The 21,716-nt window shown below is 50.5% G+C and overlaps 2 protein-coding genes across 2 annotated transcripts in view; one reads left to right on the forward strand and one right to left on the reverse strand.

Moving 5' to 3' along the window:
- Nucleotides 1-1,921: 1,921 nt before the first annotated feature.
- On the reverse strand, nt 1,922-3,558 carry LOC127913222 (sericin-1-like). The gene is made up of 2 exons (XM_052484979.1): nt 2,767-3,558; nt 1,922-2,511 (listed from the first exon to the last, which is right to left on the reverse strand). Exon 1 carries the CDS (start codon nt 3,553-3,555, stop codon nt 3,106-3,108), a length of 450 nt encoding a protein of 149 aa, XP_052340939.1. The 5' UTR covers nt 3,556-3,558; the 3' UTR covers nt 1,922-2,511; nt 2,767-3,105.
- Nucleotides 3,559-10,075: 6,517 nt separating this feature from the next.
- The window catches only part of LOC118362671 (solute carrier family 12 member 4-like), a 56,598-nt gene continuing 44,957 nt past the window's right edge, over nt 10,076-21,716 (forward strand). Inside the window, exon 1 of the mRNA XM_052485011.1 lies at nt 10,076-10,442. Coding sequence (XP_052340971.1) covers nt 10,304-10,442 — 139 coding nt within the window. The 5' untranslated portion in view covers nt 10,076-10,303. The remainder of the gene's footprint in view (nt 10,443-21,716) is intronic.

Below are 21,716 nucleotides of genomic sequence, written 5' to 3' on the forward strand. Positions count from 1 at the left end.
AGAGGTCCTATTGTTGACCTCTAGGTTAATGATGTAGAAGTCCTATTGTTGACCCCTAGGTTTACTGTTAATGATGTAGAAGTCTTATTGTTGACCTCTAGGTTTACTGTTAATGATGTAGAAGTCCTATTGTTGACCTCTAGGTTTACTGTTAATGATGTAGAAGTCCTATTGTTGACCTCTAGGTTTACTGTTAATGATGTATAAGTCCTATTGTTGACCTCTAGGTTTACTGTTAATGATGTAGAAGTCCTATTGTTGACCTCTAGGTTTACTGTTAATGATGTAGAAGTCCTATTGTTGACCTCTAGGTTTACTGTTAATGATGTAGAAGTCCTATTGTTGACCTCTAGGTTTACTGTTAATGATGTAGAAGTCCTATTGTTGACCTCTAGGTTTACTGTTAATGATGTAGAAGTCCTATTGTTGACCTCTAGGTTTACTGTTAATGATGTAGAAGTCCTATTGTTGACCTCTAGGTTTACTGTTAATGATGTAGAAGTCCTATTGATGACCTCTAGGTTTACTGTTAATGATGTAGAAGTCCTATTGATGACCTCTAGGTTTACTGTTAATGATGTAGAAGTCTTATTGGGGGAAATGTTCTTGACCACTTTGAATAGATTTGCCCACTGGCTTGTAGACTTGTGTGTTCAGAACAGTTGGTTTGTAGTTTCACCTCATGGTAAACGTTGCTTGAAGTTTACTTGTCAGTTGGTAGTGTCAGCTGTAGTGTCAGTTGTATGACATACTTCCCAGAGTTAGTTTAATCTTGTTCATGATAAAATAAGCCTTTGTTGTCTAAAAGCAATAGTTTGTTTTAGTATGGGCCTTTCTTTAGACATATCTGTCAAGCACATCATTCATGATTGTCAAGGTACTGTACTTGTCAAGGTACTGTCCAAAAGAGGGCACTAGAAGATGACACAGACAACAAATCAAGAGCTTATCTCCCACACATGACTTTGCTGCTTGTTCAAAGCTTCTGTTTGCACTCTAACCATAAGTTTACAGTGGCCTTGCTCTAACCCCCGGATATGCACCACATCACAAGGCACATGTTCATATCTCTGCTCTACCCTGAGGAAATGCCACACTAGGTCGATACAAGAGATTGTGCAGTGGAGAACTATGTCCAGCAGCTACATTAGTCAAGTCACATCCTGTTGTGAATGTCTGTACATAAGTGTCTAGTGTCTGCTGGTTTTTGTTTTTTCCTTTCAATTAAGACCTAGACAACCAGGTGAGGGCAGTTCCTTACTAATTAGTGACCTCATCAATCAAGTACAAGGAATGAGTTTGACATGTGCCGTACACAGTGAGCAGTGGGCTGAAGCTGGGGTTGTGCATAGGAGCTGGGGCTGGAGCAGTGGCTGGGACTGTGGCTGGGACTGTGGCTGGGGCTGTGGCTGGGGCTTGGCAGGCTGAGGCTGGGTAGTCCGGGCCAAAGCTTATATGGCCTGTCACTGGCATCCCGGTGGCAATTACACTCCAGGACAGGCATGGTAAATGCAACGTAGGCGAGTAGTTAGGAAATACCTATCCTCTACTACGTCAAAGGCTTCTGTCAGTGGAGACGAGAGAGAGAGAAAGAGAGAGAGAGAGAGAGAGAGAGAGAGAGAGAGAGAGAGAGAGAGAGAGAGTGTGTGAAGAACTGGGAAATGTTTGATGGGGAGCTGGGGAGGCACAGAGGTGACAATTAGTTTAGAGGGCTGGGTAATACTACTGAATGAATGAACTGTGAGTAACTAACTTGTTACCATGCTGTTACCATGTAATCACTTTATTCCGGGCTGTAAAGTAAAGTGCTACCGAATGTTCGACAAAGGACCACCGCTTTCATTCTGTCACGCCCTGGTCTTAGTATTTTGTGTTTTCTTTATTTATTTGGTCAGGCCATGGTGTGACAGGTTTATTTTGTGTTGTGTTTTGGGATTGTGGCTTAGTGGGGTTTTCTAGCATAGTCTATGGTTGCCTGAGGCGGTTCTCAATCAGAGGCAGGTGATTCTCGTTGTCTCTGATTGGGAACCATATTGAGGCAGCCATATTCTTTGAGTGTTTCGTGGGTGATTGTTCCTGTCTCTGTGTTTGTTGTTCACCAGATAGGCTGTATAGGTTTTCTCTTTCCGTTTGTTGTTTTGTATTGTTCGTGTTCGTCTTCATTAAATATGTATCGAATTAACCACGCTGCATTTTGGTCCGACTCTCCTTCGACGGAAGAAAACCGTAACAGAATCACCCACCACACCAGGACCAAGCAGCGTGGTGACAGGCAGCGGCAGCAGGAGCTACGAAGTTTAGAGTATACGACTTGGGAGGAAATAGACAGGTGGGCGGTCGACCCAGAGAGAGTGCCGGAGCCCGCCTGGGATTCGCTGGAGCAGTGCGAAGAGGGCTATAGGAGAATGGAGTCGAAGAGAAGCACGGCGGCGCAGAAGGAAGCCCGAGAGTCAGCCCCAAAAATGTATTGGGGGGGGCTCAGGTAGAGTGTGGCAGAGTCAGGGTTCAGACCTGAGCCAACTCCCCCTGTTTATCGTGAGGAGCAGCGATCACAGGACTTCTGGACTTGGGAGGAGATATTGGACGGAAACGGACCCTGGGCACAGCCTGGAGAATATCGCCGCCCCAAAGAAGAACTGAAGGTGGCAAAAGCGGAGAGGCGCTGGTATGAAGAGGCAGCACGGCGACGCGGATGGAAGCCCGAGAGTCAGCCCCATAAATGTATTGGGGGGCTCAGGGAGAGTGTGGCAGAGTCAGAGTTCAAACCTGAGCCAACTCCCCCTGTTTATCGTGAGGAGCCAAGGAGGAGACCAGAACCAGAGCCGGTGTTGGAGGTGAGTGAAGCAGAGACTGTGAAGGAGTTAATGGGGAAAGTGGAGGAAAGAGTTATGAGGGAGTTGCTCGTTTGGTGCTTTAAGTACGATATTCGCCGACTGAGCGTGTCGGGAATTTGATGGCACCTGGGTCAGCGCTCCATACTCGTCCTGAGGTGCGTGTTAGTCGGCTGGTGAAGATTGTGCCAGCCTCACGCACTAGGCCTCCTGTGTACCTACCTAGCCTTGCACGTCCTGTGCCATCCCTGCTCTCAGGCTCTTCAGTACACCTTCACGGTCTGGTCCATCCTGTGCCACCTTCACACACCAGTCCTCCGGTGGCAGCTCCCCGCACCAGGCTTCCTGTGCGTGTCCTCAGCCCAGTACCACCAGTGCCAACACCACGCACCAGGCCTTCAGTGCGCCTCGCCTGTTCAGCGCTGCCAGAGCCTTTCTCCTCTCCAGCGCTGTCGGAGTCTCCCGCCTGTTTAGCGCTGCCAGAGCCTTCCTCCTCTCCAGCGCTGCCGGAGTCTCCTGCCTGTTCAGCGCAGCCAAAGCTGTCAGTCTGCAGGGAGCAGCCAGAGCTGCCAGTCTGCATGGAGCAGCCAGAGCTGCCAGTCTGCATGGAGCTGCCAGAGCTGCCAGTCTGCATGGAGCTGCCAGTCTGCATGGAGCAGCCAGAGCTGCCAGTCTGCATGGAGCTGCCAGTCTGCATGGAGCAGCCAGAGCAGCCAGTCTGCATGGAGCTGCCAGTCTGCATGGAGCAGCCAGAGCAGCCAGTCTGCATGGAGCAGCCAGAGCAGCCAGTCTGCATGGAGCAGCCAGAGCAGCCAGTCTGCATGGAGCAGCCAGAGCAGCCAGTCTGCATGGAGCAGCTAGAGCCGCCAGTCAGCCAGGATCTTCCAGATCCGCCAGTCAGCCAGGATCTGCCAGAACCACCAGCTAGCCAGGATCTGCCAGAGCCAACTACCTACCTGAGCTTCCTCTCAGTACTGGGCTTCATCTCAGTACTGGGCTTCCTCTCAGTGCTGAGCTTCCCCTCAGTGCCGAGCTTCCCCTCAGTGCCGAGCTTCCCCTCAGTGCCGAGCTTCCTCTCAGTCCCGAGCTTCCCCTCAGTCCCGAGCTTCCCCTCAGTCCCGTGCATCTACCTCAGTCCTGAGCTGCCCCTCAGTCCAGTGGGGTCCTTGGTGAGGGTTATTAGGCCAAGGTCGGCGGTGAGGGTCACCAATCAAAGGACGCGTTACAGGCAGCCATATTCTTTGAGTGTTTCGTGGGTGATTGTTCCTGTCTCTGTGTTTGTTGTTCACCAGATAGGCTGTATAGGTTTTCTCTTTCCGTTTGTTGTTTTGTATTGTTCGTGTTCGTCTTCATTAAATATGTATCGAATTAACCACGCTGCATTTTGGTCCGACTCTCCTCGACGGAAGAAAACCGTAACACATTCGGAGTACATTTTTGTCAATGTATATTTAGCAGACCAGGGTTCAAATACATATGTATTTGAGTATCTGGTATTTAAAATATGTTCAAATACACAGCACAAAACAAGTACTTTTGTTGGAGCATTTTAAATGTTACTTGTAAAAACCAAAGGTCTGCCAAAATGTATATGACAGGATTCTCAAATACTTATTTCAAATACTATTTTCAAATACCTGTATGGGAGTGTATTTGAATCAGTGTATTTGAATATTTCAAATACTTTCCAAGGGTCTTTCCAAATACATAAACATTTTCAACTACTTGTCTTTTCAAATAAAATATATCTGAATACTTACTTCGAATGTATGTGAAAGTAATTGATATATTTGAATTAGTATTTGGGCTCAGGTCTGATATTTGGACCCAAAAAGGTCTATTGAAACAGATTCTGTATTATTGAATTGAACTTAAAGACACAATGTACTGTATATTCAACTGTTCTGCTTATTATTGTTACTGTTACTAGGCAGGCCAAAGTACGGTATGTGACATTGCCAGCATTGCCTATATTATGCAAGAAAGTCAGACTTTCAAACACAGTCATTGAACTGTCATTGAACTGTGAACCATAAACGGAAAACTGTCAGTTTTGGCTGTTGTGCAATAAGATAGAAGAGGGTAAATATGTAAACCCATGACATCCACTACATAATATCATAATAATAGTATGTGCCATTTAGAAGATGTTTTTATTCAAAGTACCTTACAGTATTGAGTGAGCGCAAACATATCCGTACGGGTGAGTCCTGAGTGACCCCAACGAGAATTGAACCCATAACCCTGGTATTTCAACTTGTAAGTGCCATGCTTTACCAACTGTGACAGCATTTTCTACAGAGGCCCCAGAAGTCCAAAGAGAGCAGAAGAGTAGAGCTCAAATGACTTAAAATAGGACGTTTAATGGGCCTCTGTAATTACAGGCCCTGTGATCTGTCTTCCTGGGGACTTCTGGCTCTCAGTGAAAGAGGGAAGGAAAGAGATGATGTTATTTAAGGTTAGTTCCCCTGATATCTTAAATATATGCCATGCAACGCACAACTAAAATGGCCTGTTCTGGATTATGGGTAAAAATGTATTTGTAGGCTATTTATATTTACAGGAGGCCTACATTTTCTCACCTATAATTTACATTGTTACTTTAATGTCACAGTACCCAACATTTCACTTTAAAATTATGTCAAACAAAAAACAATGATTACAAAGTTAAACAAACCATACAACTCTATGCACAAGGACTACTTTTAACAATTTCCAAAGAAAATTTTACAAAAAAACATGTATTTGAAGAACAGAGCAGATGCAAAGTTAGGTAATCATCATTGTTTTTTGTTTGACACATTTTAAAGTGAAAAATTGGATTCTCAGCATCATTACCATGGAATTACCTGTAGGGTAAAGCTTACTACATGATAGCCTTTAGCCGTACCCTTATCCTACTCCTCTGTTCCTATTGTGATGTAGAGGTTAACCCAGGCCCTGTGTGTCCCCAGGTTTATTCACTGCTTTAGCACACTCTGCCAACTCTGATGTCCTTGCGGTGTCTGAATCCTGGCTTAGGAAGGCCATCAAAAATTCAGAAATTTCCATCCCCAATTACAACATTTTCCATCAAGATAGAACTGCTAAAGGGGGCGGAGTTGCAATCTACTGTAGAGATAGCCTGCAGAGTTCTGTCCTACTATCCAGGTCTATGCCCAAACAATTCGAGCTACTACTTTTAAAAATCCAGAAATAAGTCTCACACTGTTGCCGCTTGTTATAGACCCCCCTCAGATCCCAGCTGTGCCCTGGAAACCATATGTGAATTGATTACCCCCCCATCTATCGTCAGAGCTCGTACTGTTAGGTGACCTAAACTGGTATATGCTTAACACCCTGGCCACCCCGTCCTACAATCTAAAATAGATGCCCTTAATCTCGGACAAATTATCAAGGAACCTACCAGGTACAACCCCAAATCCGTAAACATGGGCACCCTCATAGATATCCTGACCAATTTGCCCCCTAAATACACCTCTGCTGTTTTCAACCAGGATCTCAGCGATCACTGCCTCATTGCCTGCGTTCGTTATGGGTCCACAGTCAAACGACCACCCCTCATCACTGTCAAACGCTCCCTAAAACACTTCTGTGAGCAGGAAGAATATTGACCTCATCCCGTCAGTAGAGGATGCCTGGTTGTTCTTCAAATATGCCTTCCTCAAAATCTTAAATAAGCATGCCGCTTTCAAAAAATTCAGAACTAAGAACAGATATCGCCCTTGGTTCACTCCAGACTTGACTGCCCTTGAACAGCACAAAAACATCCTGTGGCGCACTGCACTAGCTTCAAATAGTCCCCACGATGTACAACTTTTCAGGAAAGTCAGGAACCAATATACACAGTCAGTTAGGAAAGCTAAGGCTAGCTATTTCAAACAGAAATTCGCATCCCGCATCACTAATTCCAATAAGTTGTGGGACACTGTAAAGTCCATGGAGAATAAGAGCAACTCCTCTCAACTGCCCACTGCACTGAGGCTAAGAAACACTGTCACCACCGACAGTGTTTGGGGCGGTAGGTAGCCTAGTGGTTAGTGTTGGATTAGTAACCGGAAGGTTGCAAGATCGAATCCCCGAGCTGACAAGGTAAAAATCTGTCATTCTGCCCCTGAACAAGGCAGTTAACCCACTGTTCCTAGGCTGTCATTGAAAATAATAATTTGTTCTTAACTGACTTGCCTAGTTAAATAAAGGTTTAAAAAATAATAATAATAATAATCAGAGATAATCGAGAATTTCAATAAGCATTCTTTACAGCTGGCCACGCTTTCTACCTGGCTAGCCCAGCCAACAGCTCTGCACCCCCTGCAGCAACTGGCCCAAGCCCCCCTTGCTTCTCCTTCACCCAAATCCAGACAGCTGATGTCCTGAAAGAGCTGCAGAATCTGGATCCCTACAAATCAGCTGGTCTTAATAATCTGAACCCTCTCTTCCTAAAAAGTATCTGCCGCCATTGTCTGTTCAACCTCTCTTAAGTATCGTCCGAGATTCCTACATATTGGAAAGCAGCTGCCATCATCCCCCTCTCAAAGGGGAGACACTATAGACCCAAACTGTTACAGACCTATATCCATCCTGCCCTGCCTTTCTAAAGTCGTCGAAAGCCAAATGAACCAACAGCCTTGGTTTCTCTAATGACTGCCTCGCCTGGTTCACTAACTACTTCTCAGATAGAGTGCAGTGACTCAAATCGGAGGGCCTGTTGTCTAGACCTCTGGCAGTCTCTATGGGGGTGCCACAGGGTTCAATTCTCAGGCCGACTCTTTTCTCTGTATACATCAATGATGTCGCTCTTGCTGCTGGTAATTCTTTGATCCACCTCTACGCAGACAACACCATACTGTATACGTCTGGCCTTTCTTTGGACACTGTGTTAACAAACCTCCAAACAAGTTTCGATTTCATACAACACTCCTTCCGTGGCCTCCAACTGCTCTTAAAAGGCTAGTAAAACGAAATGCATGCTCTTCAACCGATCGCTACCCGCACCCGCCTAGGATCACTACTCTGGACGGTTCTGATTTAGAATATGCGGACAACTATAAATAACTAGGTGTCTGGCTCGACTGTTAACTCTCCTTCCAGACTCATATTAAGCATCTCCAATCCAACATTAAATCTAGAATCGGCTTCCTATTTCGCAACAAAGCCTCCTTCACTCATGCTGCCAAACATACCCTCGTAAAACTGACTATCCTGCTGATCCTTCGGCGATGTCATTTACAAAATAGCCTCCAACACTCTACTCAGCAAATTGGATGCAGTCTATCACAGGGCCATCCGTTTTGTCACTAAAGCCCCATATACTACCCACCATTGCGACCTGTGTAATCTCGTTGGCTGGCCCTCGCTACATATTCACCGCCAAACCCTCTGGCTCCAGGTCATCTATAAGTCTTTGCTAGGTAAAGCCCCGCCTTACCTCAGCTCACTGGTTACCATAGCAGCACCCATATGTAGCACATGCTCCAGCAGGTATATCTCACTGGTCACCCCCTAAGCCAATTTCTCCTTTGGCTGCCTTTCCTTCCAGTTCTCTGCTGCCAATGACTGGAACGAATTGCAAAAGTCACTGACTTTGGAGACTTATATCTCCCTCACTAACTTCAAGCATCGGCTCTCAGAGCAGCTTAACAGCTCAGAGCAGCCATTCTGTAAATAGCCCATCCAACCTACTACCTACCTCATCCCCATATATGTTTTTTGTTTTTTTCTGCTCTTTTGCACACCAGTATCTCTACTTTCACATCCTCATCTGCACATCTATCCCTCCAGTGTTAATTGCTAAATTGTAATTACTTCGCCACTATGGCCTATTTATTGCCTTACCTCCTTACTTCATTTGCACACACTGTATACAGATTTTCTATTGTGTTATAAACTGTACGTTTGTTTATACCATGTGTAACTCTGTTGTTGTTTTTGCCACACTGCTTTGCTTTATCTTGGCCAGGTCGCAGTTGTAAATGAGAACTTGTTCTTAACTGGCTTACCTGGATAAATAAAGGTGAAATATATATATACAGTATATATATTGATTTTATTTTTTTAAATAAGGTAGATTTGGAAAATAAAAGAGGACCTTGGGGAGGAGTGCCAAAGACATGAGAGCACATGAGGTTTTTCTTCCAGCTGCAGTCTGTTACTGATGCTTTGGGTTGGGTCGTTGTGGTTAAGACGCTTTAAAGATTCTGTTGTAAAGATTCCGTTCATGTTTATTTGACTGTATACAGTAATTGTACTGTATAATTGTACTGTATTGTATTACAGCTATAAGACCTAAAAGGAAAGCAGAATCATGTATATCGTAGGCCTACACAGTTTAGGAATACACAGGATGTTGCTGTCTGTTCCTCAGGTCAAAGGCTGATATGACATCAGCATTATGTTGTTTGTAAGAATCGGAGGGGGAGAGTTGGGTAGTTCACTGTGTCATATTTTCCTCTGCTTATGCCAAATGCAGGGGCTGTGTTACACGCTTTCTCTCTCACACTCCCACACTCTCTCTTTCATCTCTCTTTTTATTTATTTCTCTCTCCGTCTCGCTCTCTCGCACTCTCTCACTCTCTCTCTTTCGTCTCTCTTTTTATTTATTTCTCTCTCCGTCTCGCTCTCTCTCACTCCCTCGTCTCTTTATCTCTCTCTCTCTCTTTCTGTCATCTCTTTCTCGCTCGCTCTCTGTTCTCTCTCTCAAACAAACACTTGGTTAATTTGATTATTTTCCAAACTGCCACGTCTCAGAGTTGTGTGTTTTGGTCAAGACCCACATACACAGAGGAGTGTGTGTGTGTGTGTGTGTGTGTGTGTGTGTGTGTGAGTGGTGAGTGAGGGTGAGTGAGTGAGTGAGTGAGTGAGTGGTGGTGGTGAGTGAGTGAGTGGTGAGTGAGTGAGTGGTGGTGGTGGTGAGTGAGTGGTGAGTGAGTGAGTGGTGAGTGAGAGAGAGAGAGAGAGAGAGAGAGAGAGAGAGAGAGAGAGAGAGAGAGAGAGAGAGGGAAAGAAAGTGTTCAGTGTGGAGAGGGTCAATTAATAACATGGCCATGGAATGGGTTTCTCTGCTGTGCCCCTTTTCTCCCTCTCTCAGTATATGACCACTGAGTTCATATGATATGAGTCAGTGGTGCTGACGACAGTGGGACACTGACTGTGTATCAGAGTCCTCTCCTCCCCTGCCAGACTGAGTATCCCAGGCTACATGACAGGCAGCACCTCTTTTATTCACACAAGGAGCCCAGGAGGCCGGCCTGGTCGGGGCTGGTAGAGGGGGCAGGGCTATGGTATGGTAATGTGCTCAGAGGAAGTGAGCGCAGGGTAGTGGAATGCTGCTGAGATTAGTAGTACTGACTGACTGCCTGGGAGTTCAGCTGGCTGATCAAGACTGTCAGGACAGCGCTAACCATTAGCTGCTGAATGCCTATCCGGAGATACTGAGGATTATTAGCATCAGGGCCTAACCAGCGGATGAAAACATGCCCCATTTCACAGTGGTACCGGTGGAGGACAGCGCTACGTCCAACTATGACAGCCTGGAAGGAATTAACTGGGTGGACTACAGAGACACAGGACAGGGGGGACACCCTGGACATCTAGACACTGTCAGCTCTGATGGTGAGTCTCTCTCTCTCTCGCTCTTTCTCAGACAACTGTTCCTCTCAACTCTTTACAAAGTAGAACAACATAGTTGTCTTGTTAACTAAGAACTGCTTGGAAGAACAGACAGACAGAAAGTGTTCCTAAATTCTTTATAAGCAGGTTATCCTATTTACTAAGAGAACTGTCTAGAAATGTGAAGTTAATGAGATGTTTTCTATACTGTGTTGTTATGAGTGTGACCTGAGGAGAAGTTGTGGGTATGCTTTACATTGTCCTGGGGGCTGGCTGAGACAGAACAGCTGGTTGTATGTTTACCATGGCAATCCTCCAACCTACCTGGCAGATTTCCTTTCCTGGAAGACAGTTTTCCAGCCTATTTTTGACAGCTCAGGGAATTTTCTGTGAGAGTGTTATCGTGGGATTTCAGAGATTCAGGACAGACTCAGGAAGATTACCCCGTCATGAGCCCCCTCATGCCAAATATGTCTGTGGTGACAAAGGGAAAAATAATTGGAGGGGCAAGTGTGTGGGGGGAGAGGGGGCGGAGAGGCAGGGGGACCAGCCCTGCTTCGGCCTCAAGTATTCCATCTGACAAAAGATGGAGCACTCTTTGTGCATAGCGTTTATTTATTTTCACACACATGGGGTTGAGCTGGCTGTTAAACCAGTGAGAAACAGCTTTCTCTCAGTCTATCTCAGCTGTATATCTAGTTCTAGTCCCTCTTTCAGTTTCTCAATTTGCTTCTGTATCAAGTATGGGAAAGTGGATAAACCACTCCTAGGTGGAGAGGAGAGGAGTTTGTTGCCAGGGGGCAGGATTATATGAGACTGCTGATATGCAAGGCTGACATGGGAACCGACCAGGCGTGAGTCTGCTGATATGCAAGGCTGACATGGGAACCGACCAGGCGTGAGTCTGCTGTATGAGGGAGAGAAAGGAGAGCTTTAATAAAAGGGAGCTGCCTCGTAATGAAGCATCCACACAAAACCACAGGCTGGCCGGCCGGGCACACAGACCTAACCCTGCCTGGCCTTCCATCCATTACTGCCAGGGTAATGAATACAACACCATCACAGGCTGGCCAGCCAGGCACACAGACCTACCCCTGCCTGGCCTTCCATCCATTACTGCCAGGGTAATGAATACACCACCATCACAGGCTGGCCAGCCAGGCACACAGACCTACCCCTGCCTGGCCTTCCATCCATTACTGCCAGGGTAATGAATACAACACCATCACAGGCTGGCCTGCCAGGTACACAGACCTACCCCTGCCTGGCCTTCCAACCATTACTGCCAGGGTAATGAATACACCACCATCACAGGCTGGCCAGCCAGGCACACAGACCTACCCCTGCCTGGCCTTCCATCCATTACTGCCAGGGTAATGAATACACCACCATCACAGGCTGGCCAGCCAGGCACACAGACCTACCCCTGCCTGGCCTTCCATCCATTACTGCCAGGGTAATGAATACAACACCATCACAGGCTGGCCAGCCAGGCACACAGACCTACCCCTGCCTGGCCTTCCATCCATTACTGCCAGGGTAATGAATACACCACCATCACAGGCTGGCCAGCCAGGCACACAGACCTACCCCTGCCTGGCCTTCCATCCATTACTGCCAGGGTAATGAATACAACACCATCACAGGCTGGCCAGCCAGGCACACAGACCTACCCCTGCCTGGCCTTCCATCCATTACTGCCAGGGTAATGAATACAACACCATCACAGGCTGGCCAGCCAGGCACACAGACCTACCCCTGCCTGGCCTTCCATCCATTACTGCCAGGGTAATGAATACACCACCATCACAGGCTGGCCAGCCAGGCACACAGACCTAACCCTGCCTGGCCTTCCATCCATTACTGCCAGGGTAATGAATACAACACCATCACAGGCTGGCCAGCCAGGCACACAGACCTACCCCTGCCTGGCCTTCCATCCATTACTGCCAGGGTAATGAATACACCACCATCACAGGCTGGCCAGCCAGGCACACAGACCTACCCCTGCCTGGCCTTCCATCCATTACTGCCAGGGTAATGAATACAACACCATCACAGGCTGGCCAGCCAGGCACACAGACCTACCCCTGCCTGGCCTTCCATCCATTACTGCCAGGGTAATGAATACACCACCATCACAGGCTGGCCAGCCAGGCACACAGACCTACCCCTGCCTGCCCTTCCATCCATTACTGCCAGGGTAATGAATACACCACCATCACAGGCTGGCCAGCCAGGCACACAGACCTACCCCTGCCTGGCCTTCCATCCATTACTGCCAGGGTAATGAATACACCACCATCACAGGCTGGCCAGCCAGGCACACAGACCTACCCCTGCCTGCCCTTCCATCCATTACTGCCAGGGTAATGAATACAACACCATCACAGGCTGGCCAGCCAGGCACACAGACCTACCCCTGCCTGGCCTTCCATCCATTACTGCCAGGGTAATGAATACACCACCATCACAGGCTGGCCAGCCAGGCACACAGACCTACCCCTGCCTGGCCTTCCATCCATTACTGCCAGGGTAATGAATACAACACCATCACAGGCTGGCCAGCCAGGCACACAGACCTACCCCTGCCTGGCCTTCCATCCATTACTGCCAGGGTAATGAATACACCACCATCACAGGCTGGCCAGCCAGGCACACAGACCTACCCCTGCCTGGCCTTCCATCCATTACTGCCAGGGTAATGAATACAACACCATCACAGGCTGGCCAGCCAGGCACACAGACCTACCCCTGCCTGGCCTTCCATCCATTACTGCCAGGGTAATGAATACACCACCATCACAGGCTGGCCAGCCAGGCACACAGACCTACCCCTGCCTGGCCTTCCATCCATTACTGCCAGGGTAATGAATACAACACCATCACAGGCTGGCCAGCCAGGCACACAGACCTACCCCTGCCTGGCATTCCATCCATTACTGCCAGGGTAATGAATACAACACCATCACAGGCTGGCCAGCCAGGCACACAGACCTACCCCTGCCTGGCCTTCCATCCATTACTGCCAGGGTAATGAATACACCACCATCACAGGCTGGCCAGCCAGGCGCACAGACCTACCCCTGCCTGGCCTTCCATCCATTACTGCCAGGGTAATGAATACAACACCATCACAGGCTGGCCAGCCAGGCACACAGACCTACCCCTGCCTGGCCTTCCATCCATTACTGCCAGGGTAATGAATACAACACCATCACAGGCTAGCCAGCCAGGCACACAGACCTACCCCTGCCTGGCCTTCCATCCATTACTGCCAGGGTAATGAATACACCACCATCACAGGCTGGCCAGCCAGGCACACAGACCTACCCCTGCCTGGCCTTCCATCCATTACTGCCAGGGTAATGAATACAACACCATCACAGGCTGGCCAGCCAGGCACACAGACCTAACCCTGCCTGGCCTTCCATCCATTACTGCCAGGGTAATGAATACACCACCATCACAGGCTGGCCAGCCAGGCACACAGACCTACCCCTGCCTGGCCTTCCAACCATTACTGCCAGGGTAATGAATACACCACCATCACAGGCTGGCCAGCCAGGCACACAGACCTACCCCTGCCTGGCCTTCCATCCATTACTGCCAGGGTAATGAATACACCACCATCACAGGCTGGCCAGCCAGGCACACAGACCTACCCCTGCCTGGCCTTCCAACCATTACTGCCAGGGTAATGAATACACCACCATCACAGGCTGGCCAGCCAGGCACACAGACCTACCCCTGCCTGGCCTTCCATCCATTACTGCCAGGGTAATGAATACACCACCATCACAGGCTGGCCAGCCAGGCACACAGACCTACCCCTGCCTGGCCTTCCATCCATTACTGCCAGGGTAATGAATACACCACCATCACAGGCTGGCCAGCCAGGCACACAGACCTACCCCTGCCTGGCCTTCCATCCATTACTGCCAGGGTAATGAATACACCACCATCACAGGCTGGCCAGCCAGGCACACAGACCTAACCCTGCCTGGCCTTCCATCCATTACTGCCAGGGTAATGAATACACCACCATCACAGGCTGGCCAGCCAGGCACACAGACCTACCCCTGCCTGGCCTTCCAACCATTACTGCCAGGGTAATGAATACAACACCATCACAGGCTGGCCAGCCAGGCACACAGACCTACCCCTGCCTGGCCTTCCATCTATTACTGCCAGGGTAATGAATACAACACCATCACAGGCTGGCCAGCCAGGCACACAGACCTACCCCTGCCTGGCCTTCCATCCATTACTGCCAGGGTAATGAATACAACACCATCACAGGCTGGCCAGCCAGGCACACAGACCTACCCCTGCCTGGCCTTCCATCCATTACTGCCAGGGTAATGAATACACCACCATCACAGGCTGGCCAGCCAGGCACACAGACCTACCCCTGCCTGGCCTTCCATCTATTACTGCCAGGGTAATGAATACAACACCATCACAGGCTGGCCAGCCAGGCACACAGACCTACCCCTGCCTGGCCTTCCAACCATTACTGCCAGGGTAATGAATACAACACCATCACAGGCTGGCCAGCCAGGCACACAGACCTACCCCTGCCTGGCCTTCCATCTATTACTGCCAGGGTAATGAATACAACACCATCACAGGCTGGCCAGCCAGGCACACAGACCTACCCCTGCCTGGCCTTCCATCCATTACTGCCAGGTTAATGAATACACCACCATCACAGGCTGGCCAGCCAGGCACACAGACCTACCCCTGCCTGGCCTTCCAACCATTACTGCCAGGGTAATGAATACACCACCATCACAGGCTGGCCAGCCAGGCACACAGACCTACCCCTGCCTGGCCTTCCATCCATTACTGCCAGGGTAATGAATACAACACCATCACAGGCTGGCCAGCCAGGCACACAGACCTAACCCTGCCTGGCCTTCCATCCATTACTGCCAGGGTAATGAATACACCACCATCACAGGCTGGCCAGCCAGGCACACAGACCTACCCCTGCCTGGCCTTCCATCCATTACTGCCAGGGTAATGAATACAACACCATCACAGGCTGGCCAGCCAGGCACACAGACCTAACCCTGCCTGGCCTTCCATCCATTACTGCCAGGGTAATGAATACACCACCATCACAGGCTGGCCAGCCAGGCACACAGACCTACCCCTGCCTGGCCTTCCAACCATTACTGCCAGGGTAATGAATACAACACCATCACAGGCTGGCCAGCCAGGCACACAGACCTACCCCTGCCTGGCCTTCCATCTATTACTGCCAGGGTAATGAATACAACACCATCACAGGCTGGCCAGCCAGGCACACAGACCTACCCCTGCCTGGCCTTCCATCCATTACTGCCAGGGTAATGAATACAACACCATCACAGGCTGGCCAGCCAGGCACACAGACCTACCCCTGCCTGGCCTTCCATCCATTACTGCCAGGGTAATGAATACACCACCATCACAGGCTGGCCAGCCAGGCACACAGACCTACCCCTGCCTGGCCTTCCATCCATTACTGCCAGGGTAATGAATACAACACCATCACAGGCTGGCCAGCCAGGCACACAGACCTAACCCTGCCTGGCCTTCCATCCATTACTGCCAGGGTAATGAATACACCACCATCACAGGCTGGCCAGCCAGGCACACAGACCTACCCCTGCCTGGCCTTCCAACCATTACTGCCAGGGTAATGAATACAACACCATCACAGGCTGGCCAGCCAGGCACACAGACCTACCCCTGCCTGGCCTTCCATCTATTACTGCCAGGGTAATGAATACAACACCATCACAGGCTGGCCAGCCAGGCACACAGACCTACCCCTGCCTGGCCTTCCATCCATTACTGCCAGGGTAATGAATACAACACCATCACAGGCTGGCCAGCCAGGCACACAGACCTACCCCTGCCTGGCCTTCCATCCATTACTGCCAGGGTAATGAATACAACACCATCACAGGCTGGCCAGCCAGGCACACAGACCTACCCCTGCCTGGCCTTCCATCCATTACTGCCAGGGTAATGAATACAACACCATCACAGGCTGGCCAGCCAGGCACACAGACCTACCCCTGCCTGGCCTTCCATCCATTACTGCCAGGGTAATGAATACAACACCATCACAGGCTGGCCAGCCAGGCACACAGACCTACCCCTGCCTGGCCTTCCATCTATTACTGCCAGGGTAATGAATACAATACCATCACAGGCTGGCCAGCCAGGCACACAGACCTACCCCTGCCTGGCCTTCCATCCATTACTTCCAGGGTAATGAATACAACACCATCACAGGCTGGCCAGCCAGGCACACAGACCTACCCCTGCCTGGCCTTCCATCCATTACTGCCAGGGTAATGAATACACCACCATCACAGGCTGGCCAGCCAGGCACACAGACCTACCCCTGCCTGGCCTTCCATCCATTACTGCCAGGGTAATGAATACAACACCATCACAGGCTGGCCAGCCAGGCACACAGACCTACCCCTGCCTGGCCTTCCATCCATTACTGCCAGGGTAATGAATACAACACCATCACAGGCTGGCCAGCCAGGCACACAGACCTACCCCTGCCTGGCCTTCCATCCATTACTGCCAGGGTAATGAATACAACACCATCACAGGCTGGCCAGCCAGGCACACAGACCTACCCCTGCCTGGCCTTCCATCCATTACTGCCAGGGTAATGAATACACCACCATCACAGGCTGGCCAGCCAGGCACACAGACCTACCCCTGCCTGCCCTTCCATCCATTACTGCCAGGGTAATGAATACAACACCATCACAGGCTGGCCAGCCAGGCACACAGACCTACCCCTGCCTGGACTTCCATCCATTACTGCCAGGGTAATGAATACAACACCATCACAGGCTGGCCAGCCAGGCACACAGACCTACCCCTGCCTGGCCTTCCATCCATTACTGCCAGGGTAATGAATACAACACCATCACAGGCTGGCCAGCCAGGCACACAGACCTACCCCTGCCTGGCCTTCCATCCATTACTGCCAGGGTAATGAATACACCACCATCACAGGCTGGCCAGCCAGGCACACAGACCTACCCCTGCCTGGCCTTCCATCCATTACTGCCAGGGTAATGAATACAACACCATCACAGGCTGGCCAGCCAGGCACACAGACCTAACCCTGCCTGGCCTTCCATCCATTACTGCCAGGGTAATGAATACACCACCATCACAGGCTGGCCAGCCAGGCACACAGACCTACCCCTGCCTGGCCTTCCAACCATTACTGCCAGGGTAATGAATACAACACCATCACAGGCTGGCCAGCCAGGCACACAGACCTACCCCTGCCTGGCCTTCCATCTATTACTGCCAGGGTAATGAATACAACACCATCACAGGCTGGCCAGCCAGGCACACAGACCTACCCCTGCCTGGCCTTCCATCCATTACTGCCAGGGTAATGAATACAACACCATCACAGGCTGGCCAGCCAGGCACACAGACCTACCCCTGCCTGGCCTTCCATCCATTACTGCCAGGGTAATGAATACAACACCATCACAGGCTGGCCAGCCAGGCACACAGACCTACCCCTGCCTGGCCTTCCATCTATTACTGCCAGGGTAATGAATACAACACCATCACAGGCTGGCCAGCCAGGCACACAGACCTACCCCTGCCTGGCCTTCCAACCATTACTGCCAGGGTAATGAATACACCACCATCACAGGCTGGCCAGCCAGGCACACAGACCTACCCCTGCCTGGCCTTCCATCCATTACTGCCAGGGTAATGAATACATCACCATCACAGGCTGGCCGGCCGGGCACACAGACCTACCCCCGCCTGGCCTTCCATCCATTACTGCCAGGGTAATGAATACACCACCATCACAGGCTGGCCAGCCAGGCACACAGACCTACCCCTGCCTGGCCTTCCAACCATTACTGCCAGGGTAATGAATACACCACCATCACAGGCTGGCCAGCCAGGCACACAGACCTACCCCTGCCTGGCCTTCCATCCATTACTGCCAGGGTAATGAATACACCACCATCACAGGCTGGCCAGCCAGGCACACAGACCTACCCCTGCCTGGCCTTCCATCCATTACTGCCAGGGTAATGAATACAACACCATCACAGGCTGGCCAGCCAGGCACACAGACCTACCCCTGCCTGGCCTTCCATCCATTACTGCCAGGGTAATGAATACAACACCATCACAGGCTGGCCAGCCAGGCACACAGACCTACCCCTGCCTGGCCTTCCAACCATTACTGCCAGGGTAATGAATACACCACCATCACAGGCTGGCCAGCCAGGCACACAGACCTACCCCTGCCTGGCCTTCCATCCATTACTGCCAGGGTAATGAATACAACACCATCACAGGCTGGCCAGCCAGGCACACAGACCTACCCCTGCATGGCCTTCCATCCATTACTGCCAGGGTAATGAATACACCACCATCACAGGCTGGCCAGCCAGGCACACAGACCTACCCCTGCCTGGCCTTCCATCCATTACTGCCAGGGTAATGAATACAACACCATCACAGGCTGGCCAGCCAGGCACACAGACCTACCCTGCCTGGCCTTCCATCCATTACTGCCAGGGTAATGAATACAACACCATCACAGGCTGGCCAGCCAGGCACACAGACCTACCCCTGCCTGGCCTTCCATCCATTACTGCCAGGGTAATGAATACACCACCATCACAGGCTGGCCAGCCAGGCACACAGACCTACCCCTGCCTGCCCTTCCATCCATTACTGCCAGGGTAATGAATACAACACCATCACAGGCTGGCCAGCCAGGCACACAGACCTAACCCTGCCTGGCCTTCCATCCATTACTGCCAGGGTAATGAATACACCACCATCACAGGCTGGCCAGCCAGGCACACAGACCTACCCCTGCCTGGCCTTCCATCCATTACTGCCAGGGTAATGAATACACCACCATCACAGGCTGGCCAGCCAGGCACACAGACCTACCCCTGCCTGGCCTTCCATCCATTACTGCCAGGGTAATAAATACACCACCATCACAGGCTGGCCAGCCAGGCACACAGACCTACCCCTGCCTGGCCTTCCATCCATTACTGCCAGGGTAATGAATACAACACCATCACAGGCTGGCCAGCCAGGCACACAGACCTAGGGAGAATGCGTGGGCAGGGAGAATGCGTGGGCGGGGAGAATGCGTTGGCAGGGAGAATGCGTTGGCAGGGAGAATGCGTGGGCAGGGAGAATGCGTTGGCAGGGAGAATGCGTTGGCAGGGAGAATGGGTGGGCAGGGAGAATGCGTGGGCAGGGAGAATGCGTGGGCGGGGAGAATGCGTGGGCAGGGAGAATGCGTGGGCAGGGAGAATGCGTTGGCAGGGAGAATGCGTGGGCAGGGAGAATGCGTTGGCAGGGAGAATGCGTGGGCAGGGAGAATGCGTTGGCAGGGAGAATGCGTGGGCAGGGAGAATGCGTGGGCAGGGAGAATGCGTTGGCAGGGAGAATGCGTGGGCAGGGAGAATGCGTGGGCAGGGAGAATGCGTGGGCGGGGAGAATGCGTGGGCGGGGAGAATGCGTTGGCAGGGAGAATGCGTGGGCAGGGAGAATGCGTGGGCAGGGAGAATGCGTGGGCGGGGAGAATGCGTTGGCAGGGAGAATGCGTGGGCGGGGAGAATGCGTGGGCAGGGAGAATGCGTGGGCGGGGAGAATGCGTGGGCGGGGAGAATGCGTGGGCGGGGAGAATGCGTGGGCGGGGAGAATGCGTTGGCAGGGAGAATGCGTGGGCGGGGAGAATGCGTGGGCAGGGAGAATGCGTGGGCGGGGAGAATGCGTGGGCAGAGAGAATGCGTGGGCGGGGAGAATGCGTGGGCGGGGAGAATGCGTGGGCAGGGAGAATGCGTGGGCAGGGAGAATGCGTGGGCGGGGAGAATGCGTGGGCAGGGAGAATGCGTGGGCGGGGAGAATGCGTGGGCAGAGAGAATGCGTGGGCGGGGAGAATGCGTGGGCGGGGAGAATGCGTGGGCAGGGAGAATGCGTGGGCGGGGAGAATGCGTGGGCGGGGAGAATGCGTGGGCAGGGAGAATGCGTGGGCGGGGAGAATGCGTGGGCAGAGAGAATGCGTGGGCGGGGAGAATGCGTGGGCGGGGAGAATGCGTGGGCAGGGAGAATGCGTTGGCGGGGAGAATGCGTTGGCGGGGAGAATGCGTGTGTGTACTTTTGGGGTGCACTTCTTTGTGACTGTGTCCCTGCATGTGGCAGGGACACATAGTAGTGATACGCTCCACTAGACCACGGGACTCAGGACTGATATCATCATCATAATCTCAAACACCCTGGAATTATGGGACATCTTTGCCTCTATATTCCTGGAATGTATGGAATTCATTCACGGCTTGTTTTGTTGGATTGGATTTTGGCCTTTGAACAAACTGAAATACAAAGTGAAACAAAGCAAATCTAGTGATCACAATCTAGTGTTCACAATCTAGTGTTCACAATCTAGTGTTCACAATCTAGTGCTCAAAATCTAGTGTTCACAATCTAGTGCTCACAATCTAGTGTTCACAATCTAGTGTTCAAAATCTAGTGCTCACAATCTAGTGTTCACAATCTAGTGTTCAAAATCTAGTGTTCACAATCTAGTGATCAGAATCTAGTGTTCACAATCTAGTGTTCACAATCTAGTGTTCACAATCTAGTGTTCACAATCTAGTGTTCACAATCTAGTGTTCAAAATCTAGTGCTCACAATCTAGTGTTCACAATCTAGTGCTCAAAATCTAGTGTTCACAATCTAGTGATCAGAATCTAGTGTTCACAATCTAGTGTTCACAATCTAGTGTTCACAATCTAGTGTTCACAATCTAGTGTTCACAATCTAGTGCTCACAATCTAGTGCTCACAATCTAGTGTTCACAATCTAGTGATCAGAATCTAGTGCTCACAATCTAGTGTTCACAATCTAGTGATCAGTGTTCACAATCTAGTGCTCACAATCTAGTGTTCACAATCTAGTGTTCACAATCTAGTGTTCACATTCTAGTGCTCACAATCTAGTGTTCACAATCTAGTGCTCAAAATCTAGTGCTCACAATCTAGTGTTCACAATCTAGTGATCACAATCTAGTGCTCACAATCTAGTGTTCACAGGCAACCTCAATTTAACCCAGTTTGCAAAAACACAGCTGTTATGTGTTATCACCGGAAGTTCATGTTTTGTCCATAAGAGGGGCTCCTGAATGAATAAAACAGCTGATGGCATGAAATGACCTTGAATGGTTCTCCAAGCCTGTTG

This window comes from Oncorhynchus keta, chromosome 2, assembly GCF_023373465.1.
Source record: "Oncorhynchus keta strain PuntledgeMale-10-30-2019 chromosome 2, Oket_V2, whole genome shotgun sequence".
Lineage (NCBI taxonomy): Eukaryota > Metazoa > Chordata > Actinopteri > Salmoniformes > Salmonidae > Oncorhynchus > Oncorhynchus keta.